General features: G+C 37.2%; 2 protein-coding genes across 2 annotated transcripts; both read right to left on the bottom strand.

Annotated features, from left to right (window-relative positions):
• LOC127244139 (uncharacterized) lies at positions 1–3,891 on the bottom strand. The gene is made up of 8 exons (XM_051264502.1): positions 3,762–3,891; positions 3,429–3,530; positions 3,161–3,298; positions 2,823–2,966; positions 2,635–2,742; positions 2,103–2,208; positions 1,973–2,030; positions 1–1,899 (listed from the first exon to the last, which is right to left on the bottom strand). Exons 1-8 carry the CDS (start codon positions 3,847–3,849, stop codon positions 802–804), a joined length of 1,842 nt encoding a protein of 613 aa, XP_051120459.1. The 5' UTR covers positions 3,850–3,891; the 3' UTR covers positions 1–801.
• A 235-nt stretch (positions 3,892–4,126) lies between these two features.
• LOC127244138 (myosin-6-like) lies at positions 4,127–14,689 on the bottom strand. The gene is made up of 39 exons (XM_051264501.1): positions 14,113–14,689; positions 13,251–13,379; positions 12,861–13,004; positions 12,604–12,749; positions 12,361–12,517; positions 12,221–12,279; positions 11,969–12,128; positions 11,677–11,826; positions 11,461–11,597; positions 11,234–11,380; positions 11,031–11,132; positions 10,407–10,464; positions 10,230–10,331; positions 10,103–10,140; positions 9,876–10,002; positions 9,600–9,770; positions 9,394–9,525; positions 9,196–9,305; positions 9,038–9,098; positions 8,723–8,900; positions 8,450–8,655; positions 8,238–8,357; positions 8,056–8,154; positions 7,769–7,981; positions 7,534–7,673; positions 7,357–7,444; positions 7,235–7,279; positions 7,072–7,149; positions 6,819–6,989; positions 6,597–6,749; positions 6,304–6,501; positions 6,089–6,217; positions 5,934–6,004; positions 5,745–5,844; positions 5,592–5,648; positions 5,437–5,493; positions 5,045–5,125; positions 4,881–4,963; positions 4,127–4,640 (listed from the first exon to the last, which is right to left on the bottom strand). The coding sequence occupies exons 1-39, from the start codon at positions 14,113–14,115 to the stop codon at positions 4,526–4,528; spliced, it is 4,515 nt and encodes a 1,504-aa protein (XP_051120458.1). The 5' UTR covers positions 14,116–14,689; the 3' UTR covers positions 4,127–4,525.
• Between the last annotated feature and the right edge of the window lie 538 nt (positions 14,690–15,227).

Genomic DNA, 15,227 nt, shown 5'->3' with positions numbered 1-15,227 from the left:
ATTTGAGTATCTATAATAGAGTGTTTACATGTGTACACACTCATGTACAAGCAATTAGAAGTGGGCTTCGTCCTATAACTTTATTCTCCATTCTTCTTCATAGTGAAAACCTATCATGCTTCTGTGATTTTCCACATTCTTGAATTTTAACGCTAATATTCATTATTCTCTCTCTTTTTTTTTTTTTTGGTAAGCCTGGCAGACAAAGGGCTCTGATTTGTTTTGCAAGTTCCTGGACTACTTTAGGAATTTATTTCCGAATTTTATAACCTAATTTCCTAACAATTAGGTTGTATTTATTCTCTATCTTCTAAAAAAATTGGTCTAATCTACATTCAATTTCCTTCCGGGAATCAAGTAGTAATTTATTTGGCTAAGATGCAACCGGGAAACATGTCATACACTGACATGTATAGTAATCAAGCATTGGTACCAGTTATCACAGAGAACTGCAAGACAACTTATAATGCCCTAATCTTCTTGCACGAGCCCAAGAATTGAAGAATGGAGTTCATTTGGAATAAGTGAAAAAAAGGGTGTCAATGAGTATGTATCTTGTAAAACCATGCCATAAATAATTGGAACTTAAAACATATCATGGGCATCACTTAGCCAGATGATACGTCCGTAAATTCATTAAGCATCTGAAAGAAATCCCTACACAAAGAAGATCTAAGGATTTCATGGCCATTTTCCTAGAAAAGAAACTACAATGAAGAACTAGCATGTTTGTCTCATCAGTATTAGTGTTGGCTTTCAAAATATTAACAAAGTAACATGCAGGCAAGAATCTACAGTGTCTTATCTATATTCCAACAACCTATCATCATCGCCAAATCTTAACTCTTGGTCAGATTTATCCAGGCTAACATGATTGACTAACAATGGCCAATGCAATTGCACATCAAATGAAGAATTAAGATTAGGCAGCAAAAGGCTATTGTTATATTTACCTTTAGAGAAAGGATCAAGAAGTTCACCAAGAGCTTCCTCCAGTCCTGTAGCAGGGTATAATCTGTTCTGGCTTTGAGGGAACTGCCATGAATTGGAAATCGGATAAATTTCTGCATCAGAATCTCTAGATTGTAGACATCCCCATCCAAAATAGTCTTGATGGATGCCATTCCAAACTTCGTTCCTAGGCCAATATTGATCTCCATGGGAGAAGATAAAGTTGCTGTTAGAAAATATATCTTCAGCCAGAGTGAAGCATTTAGGAGTGCCAGGCAAAGCCAGAGAAAACTGTCCTGATTCAGCCGTTGCATGGCTCATATCATCAAATTTTGGTCCATAACTCTGTGTAAAAAAGTCAGTTGAATCAAGTTGCAAACAATGGTTTGAAAATATGGGTGGTGAAACCATTCTCTCAGTGCCGATAACATTATCCAGAGCTTCCTGTTGATCAGCATTCCAAGAAGTGGTCAATCTTGGAGCCAAGGTCCTTGTAGTGTCATGATTGAGCTTGGCTGAATCTAGGTTGTGATTCTCCTTTTGAGAGTTCCATTCTAACAATAGCCTAGAAGGTTCTTCTCTTGAATGTCCAATTACAGAATCAAATTCATCTAGCCCTTCAAAATGGAAATGACCAGGAGATCTATATCCCCATAATGGCAAGCTGAAATATGAATCATGCTGTGTGTGAGTAAGTCTGTGCATTCTGTTTAATTGAAAACCACCATCCCTTGAATAGTTCTGGGCATTTAGTATATCATAACTGGAGTAAGGACATCCCCAAGCAAACTGATTCCCATCCCAGGATACAATTTGGCTGGGTCTGCCAGAGTTTGGGAGATCCTGTTTCCAGTCCTTTCTATGGGATAAGGGGATTTCCTTCTCCAGATTCTTAGCCTCATGTAATATGAGGGATCTACTTTTATCAATCTGTCCATTTAATATATCCTGCATATGGACGTGTATAAGAAACAAACAACGACTCGGATCAACCAATTAAGAGGAAGTTGGATAACCGTACATCATTCTCATTGCCCTTAGGGAACAGCCGGCTTAACAATGAAGAAGTCAATTCAGATCTGCAACAAAACCCAAATGAGTCCAGAGAAAAAATTGTTTTCAAGCAAGCAAAAGATGGCATAACATCTCACCCTTTAAGATGGGGATTCTCAACATCTGGAAATAAGGTTTGAATAGCCCATTGTTGTAATTTCTTTCTCTTTCCAGCAAAGATTCCTTTCTCAAGGCATTGTTTCTCTGGACAATAAATCATTACAAACATGCACCTATCATCTAAATATTGAAAGTAGCACACATAAAACTGAAGATGACACAAAATAGTTAAAACATGCAACATACATGCAGAGAAAAATAATAGAAACATGTCAAGTTTTTTGTGGACAATGCAAGAACAGGATTCATTTACAATTCAAAGTAAATGAATTAGGCAAATCTTCCACAACATTTTTTATTAACTCACAGCATACAAATAAATAGTTGAGAAATGAACACATAAAGAGATCAAAGTTATTATGGCATTGAAACAGAATAGGTCACACAATGCCCAGAGCATCTCGCAACCATTTGACACTACAAATCTACAACTCAGCAAGCTTACATCTTATCCAGGATTTTGCACAAAGAATATGTTAAAAATTTGAGAGACTAAATCAAAGAGTAAACCTGAGACTCTTGGCACTTCATCGAGTGGTGAAGAGGAAAGGCATTGTCTAATGGGTGTAACATCATGAACAAACAGCTTTGGATTCTTCCCAGTTCCAACTGTAGGCTCTGCATCAAACAGATCATAACTGAGTGGCGATCACCAAAGATATATTCAATGAAAAATCACTGAATCAAAGACAGTGAACCTTTAATTTTTGTCAGATTTCCTTCATCATATTCACTAGCATAAGGTGAGGGGAAATTTTGATGGTCAGATGGTTCTTCCCTTTCTACTGAAAACCTATATTCCTTGAAGCTGGGTTTAACCACGCCAGAGGATCTAGCGTTCTCTGCGAATCAACTGAACACAATTAACATTTTCATCTTGTACAATTTAGGAAAGTTCATGGTATTATTTATCATATATAAATAACAAACAAAAGCATAGAAAAAACTCATCAAACCATTTCTCAGCCGAAAGCTACACATCCATATATTTTAAAAAATGGAGAAAAATATCCATGATTGTGGTAAAATATTTTACCTCTAAGAGAATCATAAATTTTGGAGCTACTCCAGTGCCTGTTCTCTTTAGGTGCTGAATGAGAATAACCACGTACAGCACCAGCACCATTCCTTACCTTCTTAAAATATGCATATTCTGAAGTCTTAGGGGCATCGGCTACAGTGTTGTAATCAAGCTAACAATGTTACAAAGTAATTAATGTAATCCCACTCAAAATGATACAAATACTAATCATCAACACAGAGTACCAATCGAAATAGGACACTAGTGATAAGTAAAGACCAACATGCCGGAGATTGGGATACATCACGTCCTCTGGCAGAAACATGAGCATGACCGCCATCGTTTCCAGGACTCTCAAATCTCACTCTCTTTACTTTCCTAGTACCTACAAAGCCACAACCGGAAACGTAAAAAGCCAATACATACAAGTATACATATAATATATATATATAATCACCACGCAATTGACGCATCAATTCACTTGCTTACGAACTATATAAACAAATCGAAGAAATTCTAGCACGTAAGAAACACCCCGAATGAAAATAATCAATCAAAACACCACCAAAAATTGGCAGGAATTCACCTCGAGCATAATCAATCAGAACACGGATACCTGAGGGCTTCTCGAAGGAATGATTTCGAACTTTTTCCAGCTTTGGCGTGAGTGGATGTTCAGTTCGTGATCTCAACCTTCCCTTCATTGTCAGTCAATCAATCCTCAGAAACCCTAATTGCTGATGTAGAATCATGCAGACGCTAGAAGGAAACAAATTGGGCGCCAAACAGGCAGTTATATGTAAATTTAAAAATTGCCAAATGCGATAATCGCCTTATACTGATTTTCATGGTTAATGGATTTGGGCCGGCCCAATAACAGGTGGATATATATATATATACTAATCCTCCTGTATTTATATTTTTCAATTTTATTTTATATAAAATATAATTTCGTCCAAAAATACAAATTACAAAATCAAATTCAAGAACACATCCAAAAAAATACAAATACAAGTAGAAATGTACATTGCTCAGCCGTTTTGGCACCGCACCTTCAAAAAACAAACAATACAATACAATACAAGACAAAACAAAAGGCATATACATACATACATATGTACGTATATATATGCCCAACTCATAGACTGATTTCTCTCTGCTCCTAATATTGAGAGATCTTCAAACTTACATTGTACAAAGAATTAAAAATTGTCTATGTATTTATGTATCTAAGTATATATCACTGTGCATCTAAAAATCTATGTCTATATATATATATATATATATATATCAAGAGAACAGCAAATGAACAAAAAATCAAAATACCCATATATGTGTGTAATGAATTTACAGTATACCGGCCCAGCCCGGCCCGACGGCTCAGCCATGTAAAAACTGGAATGCCGGGTTCTCCAGAAGGTCCATGGCCGGCTTGACATCCGAGAACTCCTTGCTGTCGATGGATTCAGCAAGTTCATCTATCGAGAATGGAATGCTGCATTGCAAACACATCGAATCGAGCCATTAAAGGATCCACAGGAACGAAAATAGTCAAGAAATCTAACAAGATCAATCTAGAAAAGGTTTTTTGTAATTTTAGTTGAATGGATAGAACCAAATCGAAGATGCTGATCAAACTCGCTTGCACGACATTGTTTCCGACAACCTTAACTATGTAAGAAAATAGAACTAACAAACGGGCACATGTAGGGAAAAAAAAAAAAAAGAAGCGTACCAAGAATTGTCGTCGAGCAGAAATGAGCTACTGATGGCATTATTGGAGTCCTCTGTCATTAGCACCCTCATACTCGATATAACCTGTTGTCGTACATTGTAGAAACATAAGACGGCACTTGTAAGAAAATGAGAATTTAGTGTAGAATAAAAAAAATCACGTACATCGGGGGATACGCTTCGTGTGTTGTATTTATCGTCCCAGTAGAGAGTGCATATTCTGTACAGCTGCTGGACACTCAGAATCTGTGGCGACACGCAAATGTAAGTTTATTTTTTACATACGACAAATAGGAAGCTCGGGAAATAACACCCAAAAATAGAATTCATTTGACATGCGAAATATAAACATATTTTATACCATAAGACAGGATTATTTCAATTTTGGTCTAGCCGGAACAATTATTTCAGTTTTGGTCCCGTGCTTCGTAATAATTTCGATTTTGAAGTCAACTAAACACAACTAAAATTCTTTGAACTTTGTGTGTGATAAATTATCATAACGTCACATTGAATATTTTGCATACGAAGTGTGATTTATATTTAAGGGAACTTACGGGACATAAATCGTGGGTGATCTCATCGTATGATATCCGGTACTTTTGATGTATAACCTGTAAGAAAAACACAACAGATGAGGTTACAAAGATTAGCAATAAAATTTTGATAGTTTCGAATTAAAATTAAAGCTTTTCAAAAGAAATGAAGTTACCATGAATCCGACTGCTTGTCTAATGTGTTTGAGCTCGTCCCACGCGGAGCCAGCATACTGATCCCCGAGAATATTATGACACGAATGTAAGAAAAACATATAACGAAAATTATGGCCGAAGATTGAAATAAAAGTTAATGCGATCAAAATCACCTCTTCCTTTGCTTGGCAGCACCACAGTTCGAGCTCAGCTAGCCCGGCTTTGACGTACTCCCCGTTGCTGAATGTACAGCACTCCCGACGAAGCAGAAGACTACATAATACATATATATATATATACAAACGTTAATATAACCTAAAATTAATTATTGACGCAGAGAGGTATCGAAAAGTTAAAATTACCTATTGAAGAGCTGCACATTAACATATGAAAATGTTTGGGTGAAAATCTTCTGAACAAGAACAGGAGGGACCTGATGAGTCGCATTTGTTAGCATTTTACATTTTATACATGCATATATATATATATATATATGAATTAGGAGATAGATCCATACGAAATTTTCTTTGAGGGTGCAGAGAAGCGAGTTGAGAGAATCGATGATTCCCTGCCAATGATTCGTGGGAGCATCTCTGCCGAACGATCGCCCCGATCTTAGAACGCTTCCCTTAGTGGTTCTTGGAGCCTGAAATTAATCACGACAAGTTTCTCGTTTGGATGTAAGAACTTAATCGAGCAAGAACTTTCACACAAATATATGTACAAACATACCTGAATACATAAAGCGAGCAACGCTCCCAAATCCTTTTTCAAGTTGTCTCGAATGATTCCGTATATTTTCTCGACATATGCCGCAAGCTGCTGCTTGAAAAGCAGAGCAGGGTATTTGGCTTCGACTTGGGGTACGGCTTCCACTGCAGCTGCAGCTGCGGCAGCAAGGTTCCCGGAAGACGGCGACGATCGAAATCCCTGAAAAACATAACAAAACAGATTTATTTATATTGATTATTTCTTGAACCAATTTTTTCATTCGCCACGGTAGAAATTCGATTATGCGACAGTACCATTGCCATTCTGCCGAAGAGGGATGTCGCTTGCGGTTTACGGGCCGGAGTTGCGGTAGCTGACCCGGCGGGTTTCAGGCTTTTCTGAAGCAAGAACAAAAGCGTCGACGTATTCGACAGCCAGTAAGCCATGTGATTGTTGCTGTTTCCGTCCTGAAATTAGTCGGCACTACAAATTACTCTTTGTTCTAGAACACTAGCTCACGATTCTTTGATATTTACCTCAATAGCTGTACCAATCATCTGTACAAGACGATCGAATACGCTGGTCTTTTCAGCTTCGAAGGATTTCCAGTGTAGAAGGCATTTGTAAATCGTGAAAGCTGCGACGGGTTTCCCTTGACTGAAGCCGACGTCCTTTTTAACGCATTCCATGAGAGCGTCAACGTCCTCCTGTTACAAATACACTATTACGTCCCCTCGGAAAGCCATTAAATTATAAAACACCGAAACGAGACAATAATTTCTTCATTACATGTTGGCGGTCGATCGGGGGTTTCCTAGGTTTTCCATCGAGGATTTCATGAGCTTTTACCGGAGTCTGCATAGCATCCTACAGAAATCGACAAAAAATTCAACGGAAAATTCAACAGTGAAGAACAGAGAACGAATACGTAGACTGAGAAAGAACACGGTACATTCGATCGAATTGATTCTTTAATAACATGCCCATTTTCCAATCCCTGCAACACATTTTAAGCAATTAGCCTTAAATTCCGAAAGAATCTAACAAAAGGTGTAATTCTCGCAAGGAATCGACCTTGGTTGGTATGCCTGAAGTTGTTAGCAACGTTTGCTGTCGAAGCACTTTGTTTTCCGACTCTATGTCCGAAATTTTTTCTTCAAGCCTACATACAAGGAAGAACAATAATCATACAATATCGACGAATCTCCAAAATAACAACCAAATGATAAGAAGGTCCGACGAGCAACAAACCAGTGCATATTAGTTTTCAATTTCACAACCATGGATTCCGCTTCCATGGCTTGCTTCAACCGTTCCTCGCTAAGTTTATTCGTCTCTTCATATTTCTTCTCCGTCTCGACTATTTTCGTCTCCAGAGACGTAACCAAGGCCTGCAATAACACGTAAACACAATGCGCCAACAACGAGTATTCAATGTCTAACGTTTAACGTTAAAATAGCTCGAATTTAGTCGTCGAGATTGTACCTTGAGTTTTTCATTCTCGGAGCTGAGCTTATCCATCAGCTCATGATCAACAACAGGAATCTCGTGTATAACAGGGACTTGCTCGGCTGCTATTTTTGCAGCCTCCTTTTCCTTCAGTAACATGTCTTTGGTTTCTTCGAACTTGAGCTGAAGCTTTTGTAAATCGTTTTGTAATTTCGCGTTCTCTTGTGTTTTGGCTTCTTCTAGGTCGGTCTATAAAAGTCGAAATCAATAATTAAATTATATTGTGACTCTAATATATGCACATATATATATATATATCTTACCCGCATTCGTTTCTCCAGCTGTAGTCTCCAAGTCAATTCTTCAACTTGCTTCTCTAGCTTATTCTTGGCAGCTTGTAAAGCACCGGTTTCTCTCGCAGCCTGTGAATTGAGACGATAACAACATTCAAAAAAACAAGAGGTTTTACTCGCTCATAAATCAAAATCAAGACTAAATTGATTACCATCTTCAATTTACGCAGTTCTTTACGAGCGACTCTCGATCGCCACGCACATTGTGTGACGAGAGCAGCCTTCTTCAGCTTTGTATATTCTACACGAGCCAAGAATCCGCGGCAATGAGTCTGCAATCATACAAATAAGTCGTTGATCATTTGAGTCGTATCGAAAAAGACAAGTTATGATATTCTGCTAACTTTTTGAAAGCCAACAGTACCTGGATCAAAGTAGCTGCTTTTGTTCGCTGCCTAAATCGAAGCTCGATACGAGCAGCCATCCCACGCATCCCTGTCTGAATCGAGAGAGCAGAAGTGTAAAGTTCTTTGTAAGCTTTTCGAGCAAGGTACATTCGTGTATCTCTCTGAATTCGGAGACAGGCAGCTTCTCTCCGCATACTTCCATAAACGCGTCGATCAAGTTCTCCTGAAATTTCAAATTGTAAAAATAAAACCACATTTATATATGGAGAGAGATTCGAAGAGATGATTACCTCTGCAGACTGATTGAATGAGAATAGACGATCGGCGCAATACTGTAAAGCTTTTTCGTGCCAGAAATGATCGAACTTTCCTCTGGATAATGCTTGCAGATCTTCCTAACACCTCAGTCCTCCGAGCGTCCAGCTCAGCCATCTGACCTGCCCTCAGAAACACTTTTGTTTTGCCAATCTGCAAAGAGCACAAAAAGGCAGACATTGAATTCGATTTTTGCATAGAAAATTAATGATCTTTCCGACGAAGAGTTGCAAGAAATGATTTTTTCATATATACAGAAAAAATTGTATCTAAAACATAAATTTTCTCACCTGATATCCTTCTAGTCCCACTTTCTCTAGAAGCTTCATGCAAACAGCGATCTCATCCGTACTATCGTAACATTAATTCAATCGAAGTGAATACACGAATATCACCCAATCACAGACGAAAACATATATATATATAAACTTTGAATTGATTATAACACCTTCCATCTAAAACTTCAGGAGCAAGGATGCCAAAGCGGTCAGCGAATTCAAAGAAGGGTCTTTTTGTAGGATATCCAGCACAGCTTATCCTAATTGCTTCCATGACTCCCTGTTCGTACCGTACAAACACATTAACATGTCATACGGAAAAAAGAAAAAAAAAGGAAAAAAAGTAACAGTAACAAATTTTATGTTACCCCACAACGTAGTTGTTGGAGGACATTTTGATTCTCGAATATAGCTGGCTTAAGAAGATTATTTGGCTTCACGCAGCGGATGTAAAGAGGTTCGGTGGAGCTCAAAGTCTCGAGCAGTGATTGCAATTGTAGCTGCACGGCACATTCTCGTAAGAACTTCGAACCTCGACGAGTAATAAAATAGTGTGACAGGAGCAATTCCATACCTTAAACCTTGATCCGATAGAAGAGAATTTTGATTGCTTGGAAGACTCTTCACTAGATATTGGAAATAGGCCCGAGACAAAGGAACATTCAGAAGAATTCAACAGGGCTTGATGTTCAGCAATGACATAATCCTTGTTTTTGTCGAGAAAAAGCTCGGTCTGATATGTAACCTGGCAAGAACAACCTTATTTGTTATTAAACATTTCGGGGTAGCCCCGCCCAGTGAAATTTATCGTAAAGAAGTGATCAGAAAGTGAAATCATATTTGAACTTACATCACCAGCATAATGGCAAATGGTGAAGTCGGTGCGTGATAATTTAGGCTTGCTGAACCGTTTATTGTTCTTGAATGTTTGATACAGCTTTTGAGCAAATGTTTCATGAGTCGATCGTGGAAACATGCTACAGAAAGAAACAAAAAATGGAGAAATAAAAACATAAAATTCAGGAAATATTATAGTTCTTGGAGATAATTACAAGCCTACAAATAGTTATTACTCACCAAGCTTCGTCGAGAAGTGCGATAACACCTCCGGGCTTCTGCAAGTTTTTGAAAAGAAAAATATTTACAACGGAGAGAGGATCAAAAATTGGAAATAATAAAAAGTTCGCCACAGGTATTGCATCACCTTTTCGATGAGATCTAAAACGTCTTGATTGTCGATGAACTCAATGTAACTCCAGTTGATTTCTTCCTTCGTATACTCCTCTTGCTCCATTTTGAACACATGCTGGAAAACAAGGAATTCTGAGAGTCATAAAACTGAATAAATCACGGTTTCAGTAAATAGCATGCAAAAGCATACCTGATTAAAGTGCTGCTGAAGCTTCTCATTGGTCAAATTTATGCAAAATTGTTCGAAACTGGGGAAAAAAAATTTCGATTACAATTAGCATGATCAGGAGAAAAACTTGCACCTCTTCATCTCAACAAAGATCAAATAATTGCTCGAAACTGAAACTGATGAAATTAATCGCCAACCATAAAACCAAGATTTCTAGTCTCGTTATTTGGCATCTCAAAATTTAAAGTATATATCGAGAAATTTGCTTATATTCAGCAAGAAATCCAAGTCCTCGGCAGGTAGCAATTTCTTGATGTTGTTACTTTCATACTTCATTCTACGAACTTCTATGTGTCTTGATTACTTATTACTAATGAGAAGATAACATCGGCTACAAAATAAAACGAAAAGATACATTCCAGGTTGACCATAATAAGATAAAGATTCAAGAATCAGCTGAGTGGGGAATCCACAAACGTCAAAATCGGGTGCATAACAGTTAACAGCAAGCTAAATGTAGTATATACGTATAAACCGAAACAATTTGACAGAGGCAAGGAAAAACTCTTAGTTGTTTGGCTACACGGCTACTATTATTACTACAGATCACATCAACAACAAAAACATAGCATACCGCTAAAGCACCTGTTAGTCTTGAAACTCTCAAATCCATAGATGTCGAGAACCCCAATTAAGCATTTCGAATTAGGATCCTGACCAATTGAGCTATTGATCTTCTCCACAAGCCTACAAATAAGAAACAATTTTAACAGAATGCAGCTAAGAAACTATGATTCGAATAGGAAGCTTGTTAATGCACCATCTCTTTAAAAAACCCAAATGCTTACCAGTCGAACAGCCTTGAGTAGACAACTTTGGCCAAAGCATCTCGACTAGAAGCAGCAGCCTCTGGATCCAAATCTTTGATGATGGTTTCATCACGGGTCACAATTACACGTTTGCAGAGGGAATTCTCCAAAGCCTTTGCGTCACACCTGCAAAATGCTGAAGGTTTTCAATGGATACATTACAACAGTTTACATCAGTTAATATTAGTCTTATTAAACTCGATTACATGAAAAGTTCGGCCGCCATTCTTAGATGGAACCAAGACTTTTCATCTTTCGGCAAAGATGAATCAGCTTCCTTCCCTTTCACAAATTCAATGTTCCCGAGATGGAGGATTGCAGCAATCACTCTAAATATTGCATCCTGTGAAAAAAAAAAAAGAATAAAAGAATAAACAAGGGTATGTAGTTGACGATATCTTGATTTAAAGTAAAGTAAACACCTGCTCCTCCGAACTGATTCCCACTGTATCCATTGCTTGCCTAGTCAGTTTATACTCTTTGGCATCATCAACCCCGTCAAGCTCGTAACAATTTGACTGGTTTAAATAATGAAACGTTCTTGGATTCCCCAATTTGTATTTTTTAATTTCCTGAGATTAAAAGCAATCAGCTAAGATAGAAATAATATAAATTTAGCTGGATGACATGATTATAAACGTCACGTTTAGCAAAAAAAAAAAAAAAAGCCATTCAGAAAGCAAAGTATTGTCGTTTCGAAATTAATATAATTACCTCTTGAGGAGCAGCACAAAGCATATAGAAACAATGGTAATTTCTCTCAGGATCGGATAATTGACAAACACGAGATCTTTCCAGCAAGTAAGTTCTGATGGCAGCTCCGGAGATTTTACCCCTTTGATCAAACTGAATCTCAACGAACTTACCGAACCGACTGCAATTATCATTATGCAAGAACTAGCTGTATCAACATACCATAATTGTAGATTCGATCGAGGTTATACACTGCATACAAGTCTTTAGTACCTCGAATTATTATTTCTCACTGTCTTTGCGTTACCAAATGCCTCAAGAACAGGATTAGACTGCAATACGAAGAAACAAGATATCTTACTTAAATCAAGTCTCCATTATCGACGCTACTAACTTTATGAAGCGATTATTACCTCAAGAACCTGCTGTTCCACTGTCCTTCCTTCAACCGCAGATCGGCCGCCCATGTAAGCAAGATATCGCATTAGTAATTTCGTACTTTCCGTTTTACCTGCACCACTTTCGCCACTAACCAATATTGACTGGCTTATTCCTTCATTTATCATAAGCCTGTGGAAACAAATAAAGCCTCCTTATTCGAATTATATATACACATATATACAGAAATCATTCGTCAAATCAAAAGCCATCCATGCCTATATGCAGCATCGGCGACCGCAAATGGGTGCGGACTCAGCTCACCAAAGGCAGCTCCTTTATATTGGGCCATCATATGACTATCGTAGAGATGAGGTAATCTTTGAAAAGGATTCACAGCAATCAATATATTTCCAGTATACGTCTGCAAATTATATATATATATATATATTACAAAGAATCGGTTAGACAAGCATATTCACAAACAAGAAACTCACTTTCTCGTGCATTGATTAAAAAATAACACATTACTTACATATATCTCATTGATGTCGTATCTAGTTTTTAAATTCTCCAGAACTCCCGGCTCATGGAGATACGCCAATTTCGTCATATCATCCACCCCGCAATGCGGGGCTTCGGCGTCTTTGGGGTAGACATTGGAGGACTTGACTGCAACCTGCTGGCATTAGTATCATCAGAAATTATTTCCGAAAATCATTCACTAAAGGGAAAAATACCAAACAGTGAACCTGATCCATTACTTCTACAATAGGAGAATTGACAATGAATTTTTTAAAACTATTACTAACTTTAAAAACGAAACTGTAACAGGAAGTGATAGAGATAAGCAATCTGATTGAATCTATTGCTTTTAAAAGATAAAAGATTCGATGCAATGTTCAGGTGATTATAAAGAACTGACCGTCTTCCCAGATGTACAGAGGACTTTGATTTCATCCCCACTGGCCGCCACAACTTCTCCATCGATCCAAGCTATGTCAGGATCCTCCACCCAAACTTTAGAACCAACTCCTAAACTGGCTGAAGCAACCTACAAAAGGTTACAGAAATGGTGCGATTAAATAATGAGCACAAAGCCATTGTCCTTAATTGGCGTAATCTTGCAAAAAGTGCAGACATTGTGCTTTATTAGATTGAATACTTCAATATTATTTAATACTATAAGTATTGAATGATGAAGTATTATCAGTATAGATCTATCAAAAGCGGAAATGTCAAAGAATTCAATCAATGAATGAAACACAAGCACTCTGCAAAACATCCTATAAATGGATGGCACATGATCAGGACATAAACTTCCGAGAATTTGAATTGAGTGTTAGGATCTTGCACAACTTTCTCCAGATTCGATCAGCCCAAAAACAAAATGTTCGATAGCTTAACACCCGACTCATCTTCCACCTCTTCTTAATAGCCTCCCCATTGCTCTAAAAGGTTACAAATTTCATATTTGTGTCACGCAATAATTATTTTCAAAATTAGGTAAATTTGATGGTAGCTTATAAATCGGTTGTTTCAATAATATCTAAAAAGTAGAAAAATGTCACTCTTATTTTCCCCACATAACTAATCCCCATTTCCAAAAATATTCCTACAACAAAACATTCCCACCATTGAAGACAGCGTCAGTGGCTTCGAACAGCAACCAAAAACAAGAAAGAAGCAGATTAATCAAGAACCAAAATAACTTAGTAAAAACGACACAAATTTATCCAAAACGGCCATTCAAAAACAAATCAAGAACAATGAATAAAACCCCATACCATTTTGCAGCAACTTCAGTCAGATCAAGAACTGCAATTCCTCCTCCTCGGCGAAGACGACAGCTCTCACCACAATAAAATCTCGAATTAAAAAATACACATAAATGGCAGCTGAGAAGAAGCAGATCAATATGACACTGCTTCTCCTCCCAAAAAAAATCGAAAACCTAATCCCCAAATCACTCCAATCCAACAAACCCTCTCTATTCTGACAGACAAGCTCTTCGATTCTGCAGACTTAAAGACCAAAAAATCGCGCCGAAAAAACGAGGAACCAACCAAGATCTGCCGCAAGAACAATAGAAATACGAACTTCACATATTCGTCCCCCCAAAATTTCAACGGAAAGTGAATGAATACTAAGGGCAATTAATCGGCATTCACGGGAGCGACAAAATTTTAAATGAAGAAATAGTGTGTGAAGAAAAAGATTGAAATTTTAAAACTTGACCAAACCCACCTCTTGCTCTACCAAGTAAACGAATATTCTATCTTGCAATTCTTTCTCTGGGGTTTTCTTATTAAGTTTTTCATTTTTTGTCCAACGGCAGTCTTCAGCTCTTCAATCTGCCCCTACAGTAATCGGAATTTGGTCCTTCGGTTTTCAGAACAGCACCCAAATTATTTTTTTTTGAAAACTAATTAATTAATTAATATTGAAAATTAGAAATAAATGCGTCAAGTTCCATTAATGTCCTTGCGAATACGTTTTATTACAACTATGGAGCCGACAGAGATTTCTAGTGGGCCCCCCAGTGTGAACAGTCAGCGAGGTCAAAATTGTCTTTGAAATGTTTTATTAAAATTTTTTCTCAGAAAGAGTCAGTTTTGAAGGGAAAAACAAGATCTGTGTTTGAAAAATTTTGCAAAACTTTTATTATTTATACAATTTTAAAAAAAAAAAACAAAAATATTTATTTTATTATTTTATAAGTATTATACTCTAGCCTTTCAATAACAAATGTTTCATTTTTCATTTTCGTCTCTCGCGAAACAAAGATATTATTTGCTAATAATTGCATTATCTTCTAATATAATAAATACTCTTTAAACTTAAAATATATTACACAAATGTCACCATCTTTATATTATATCATACTAATAAGAATATTTTC

The sequence above is a fragment of the Andrographis paniculata genome, unplaced genomic scaffold, assembly GCF_009805555.1.
Source record: "Andrographis paniculata isolate CXL003 unplaced genomic scaffold, ASM980555v1 Contig9END, whole genome shotgun sequence".
Classification (NCBI taxonomy): Eukaryota; Viridiplantae; Streptophyta; class Magnoliopsida; order Lamiales; family Acanthaceae; genus Andrographis; species Andrographis paniculata.
This window is presented reverse-complemented; position numbering and strand designations above follow the sequence as displayed.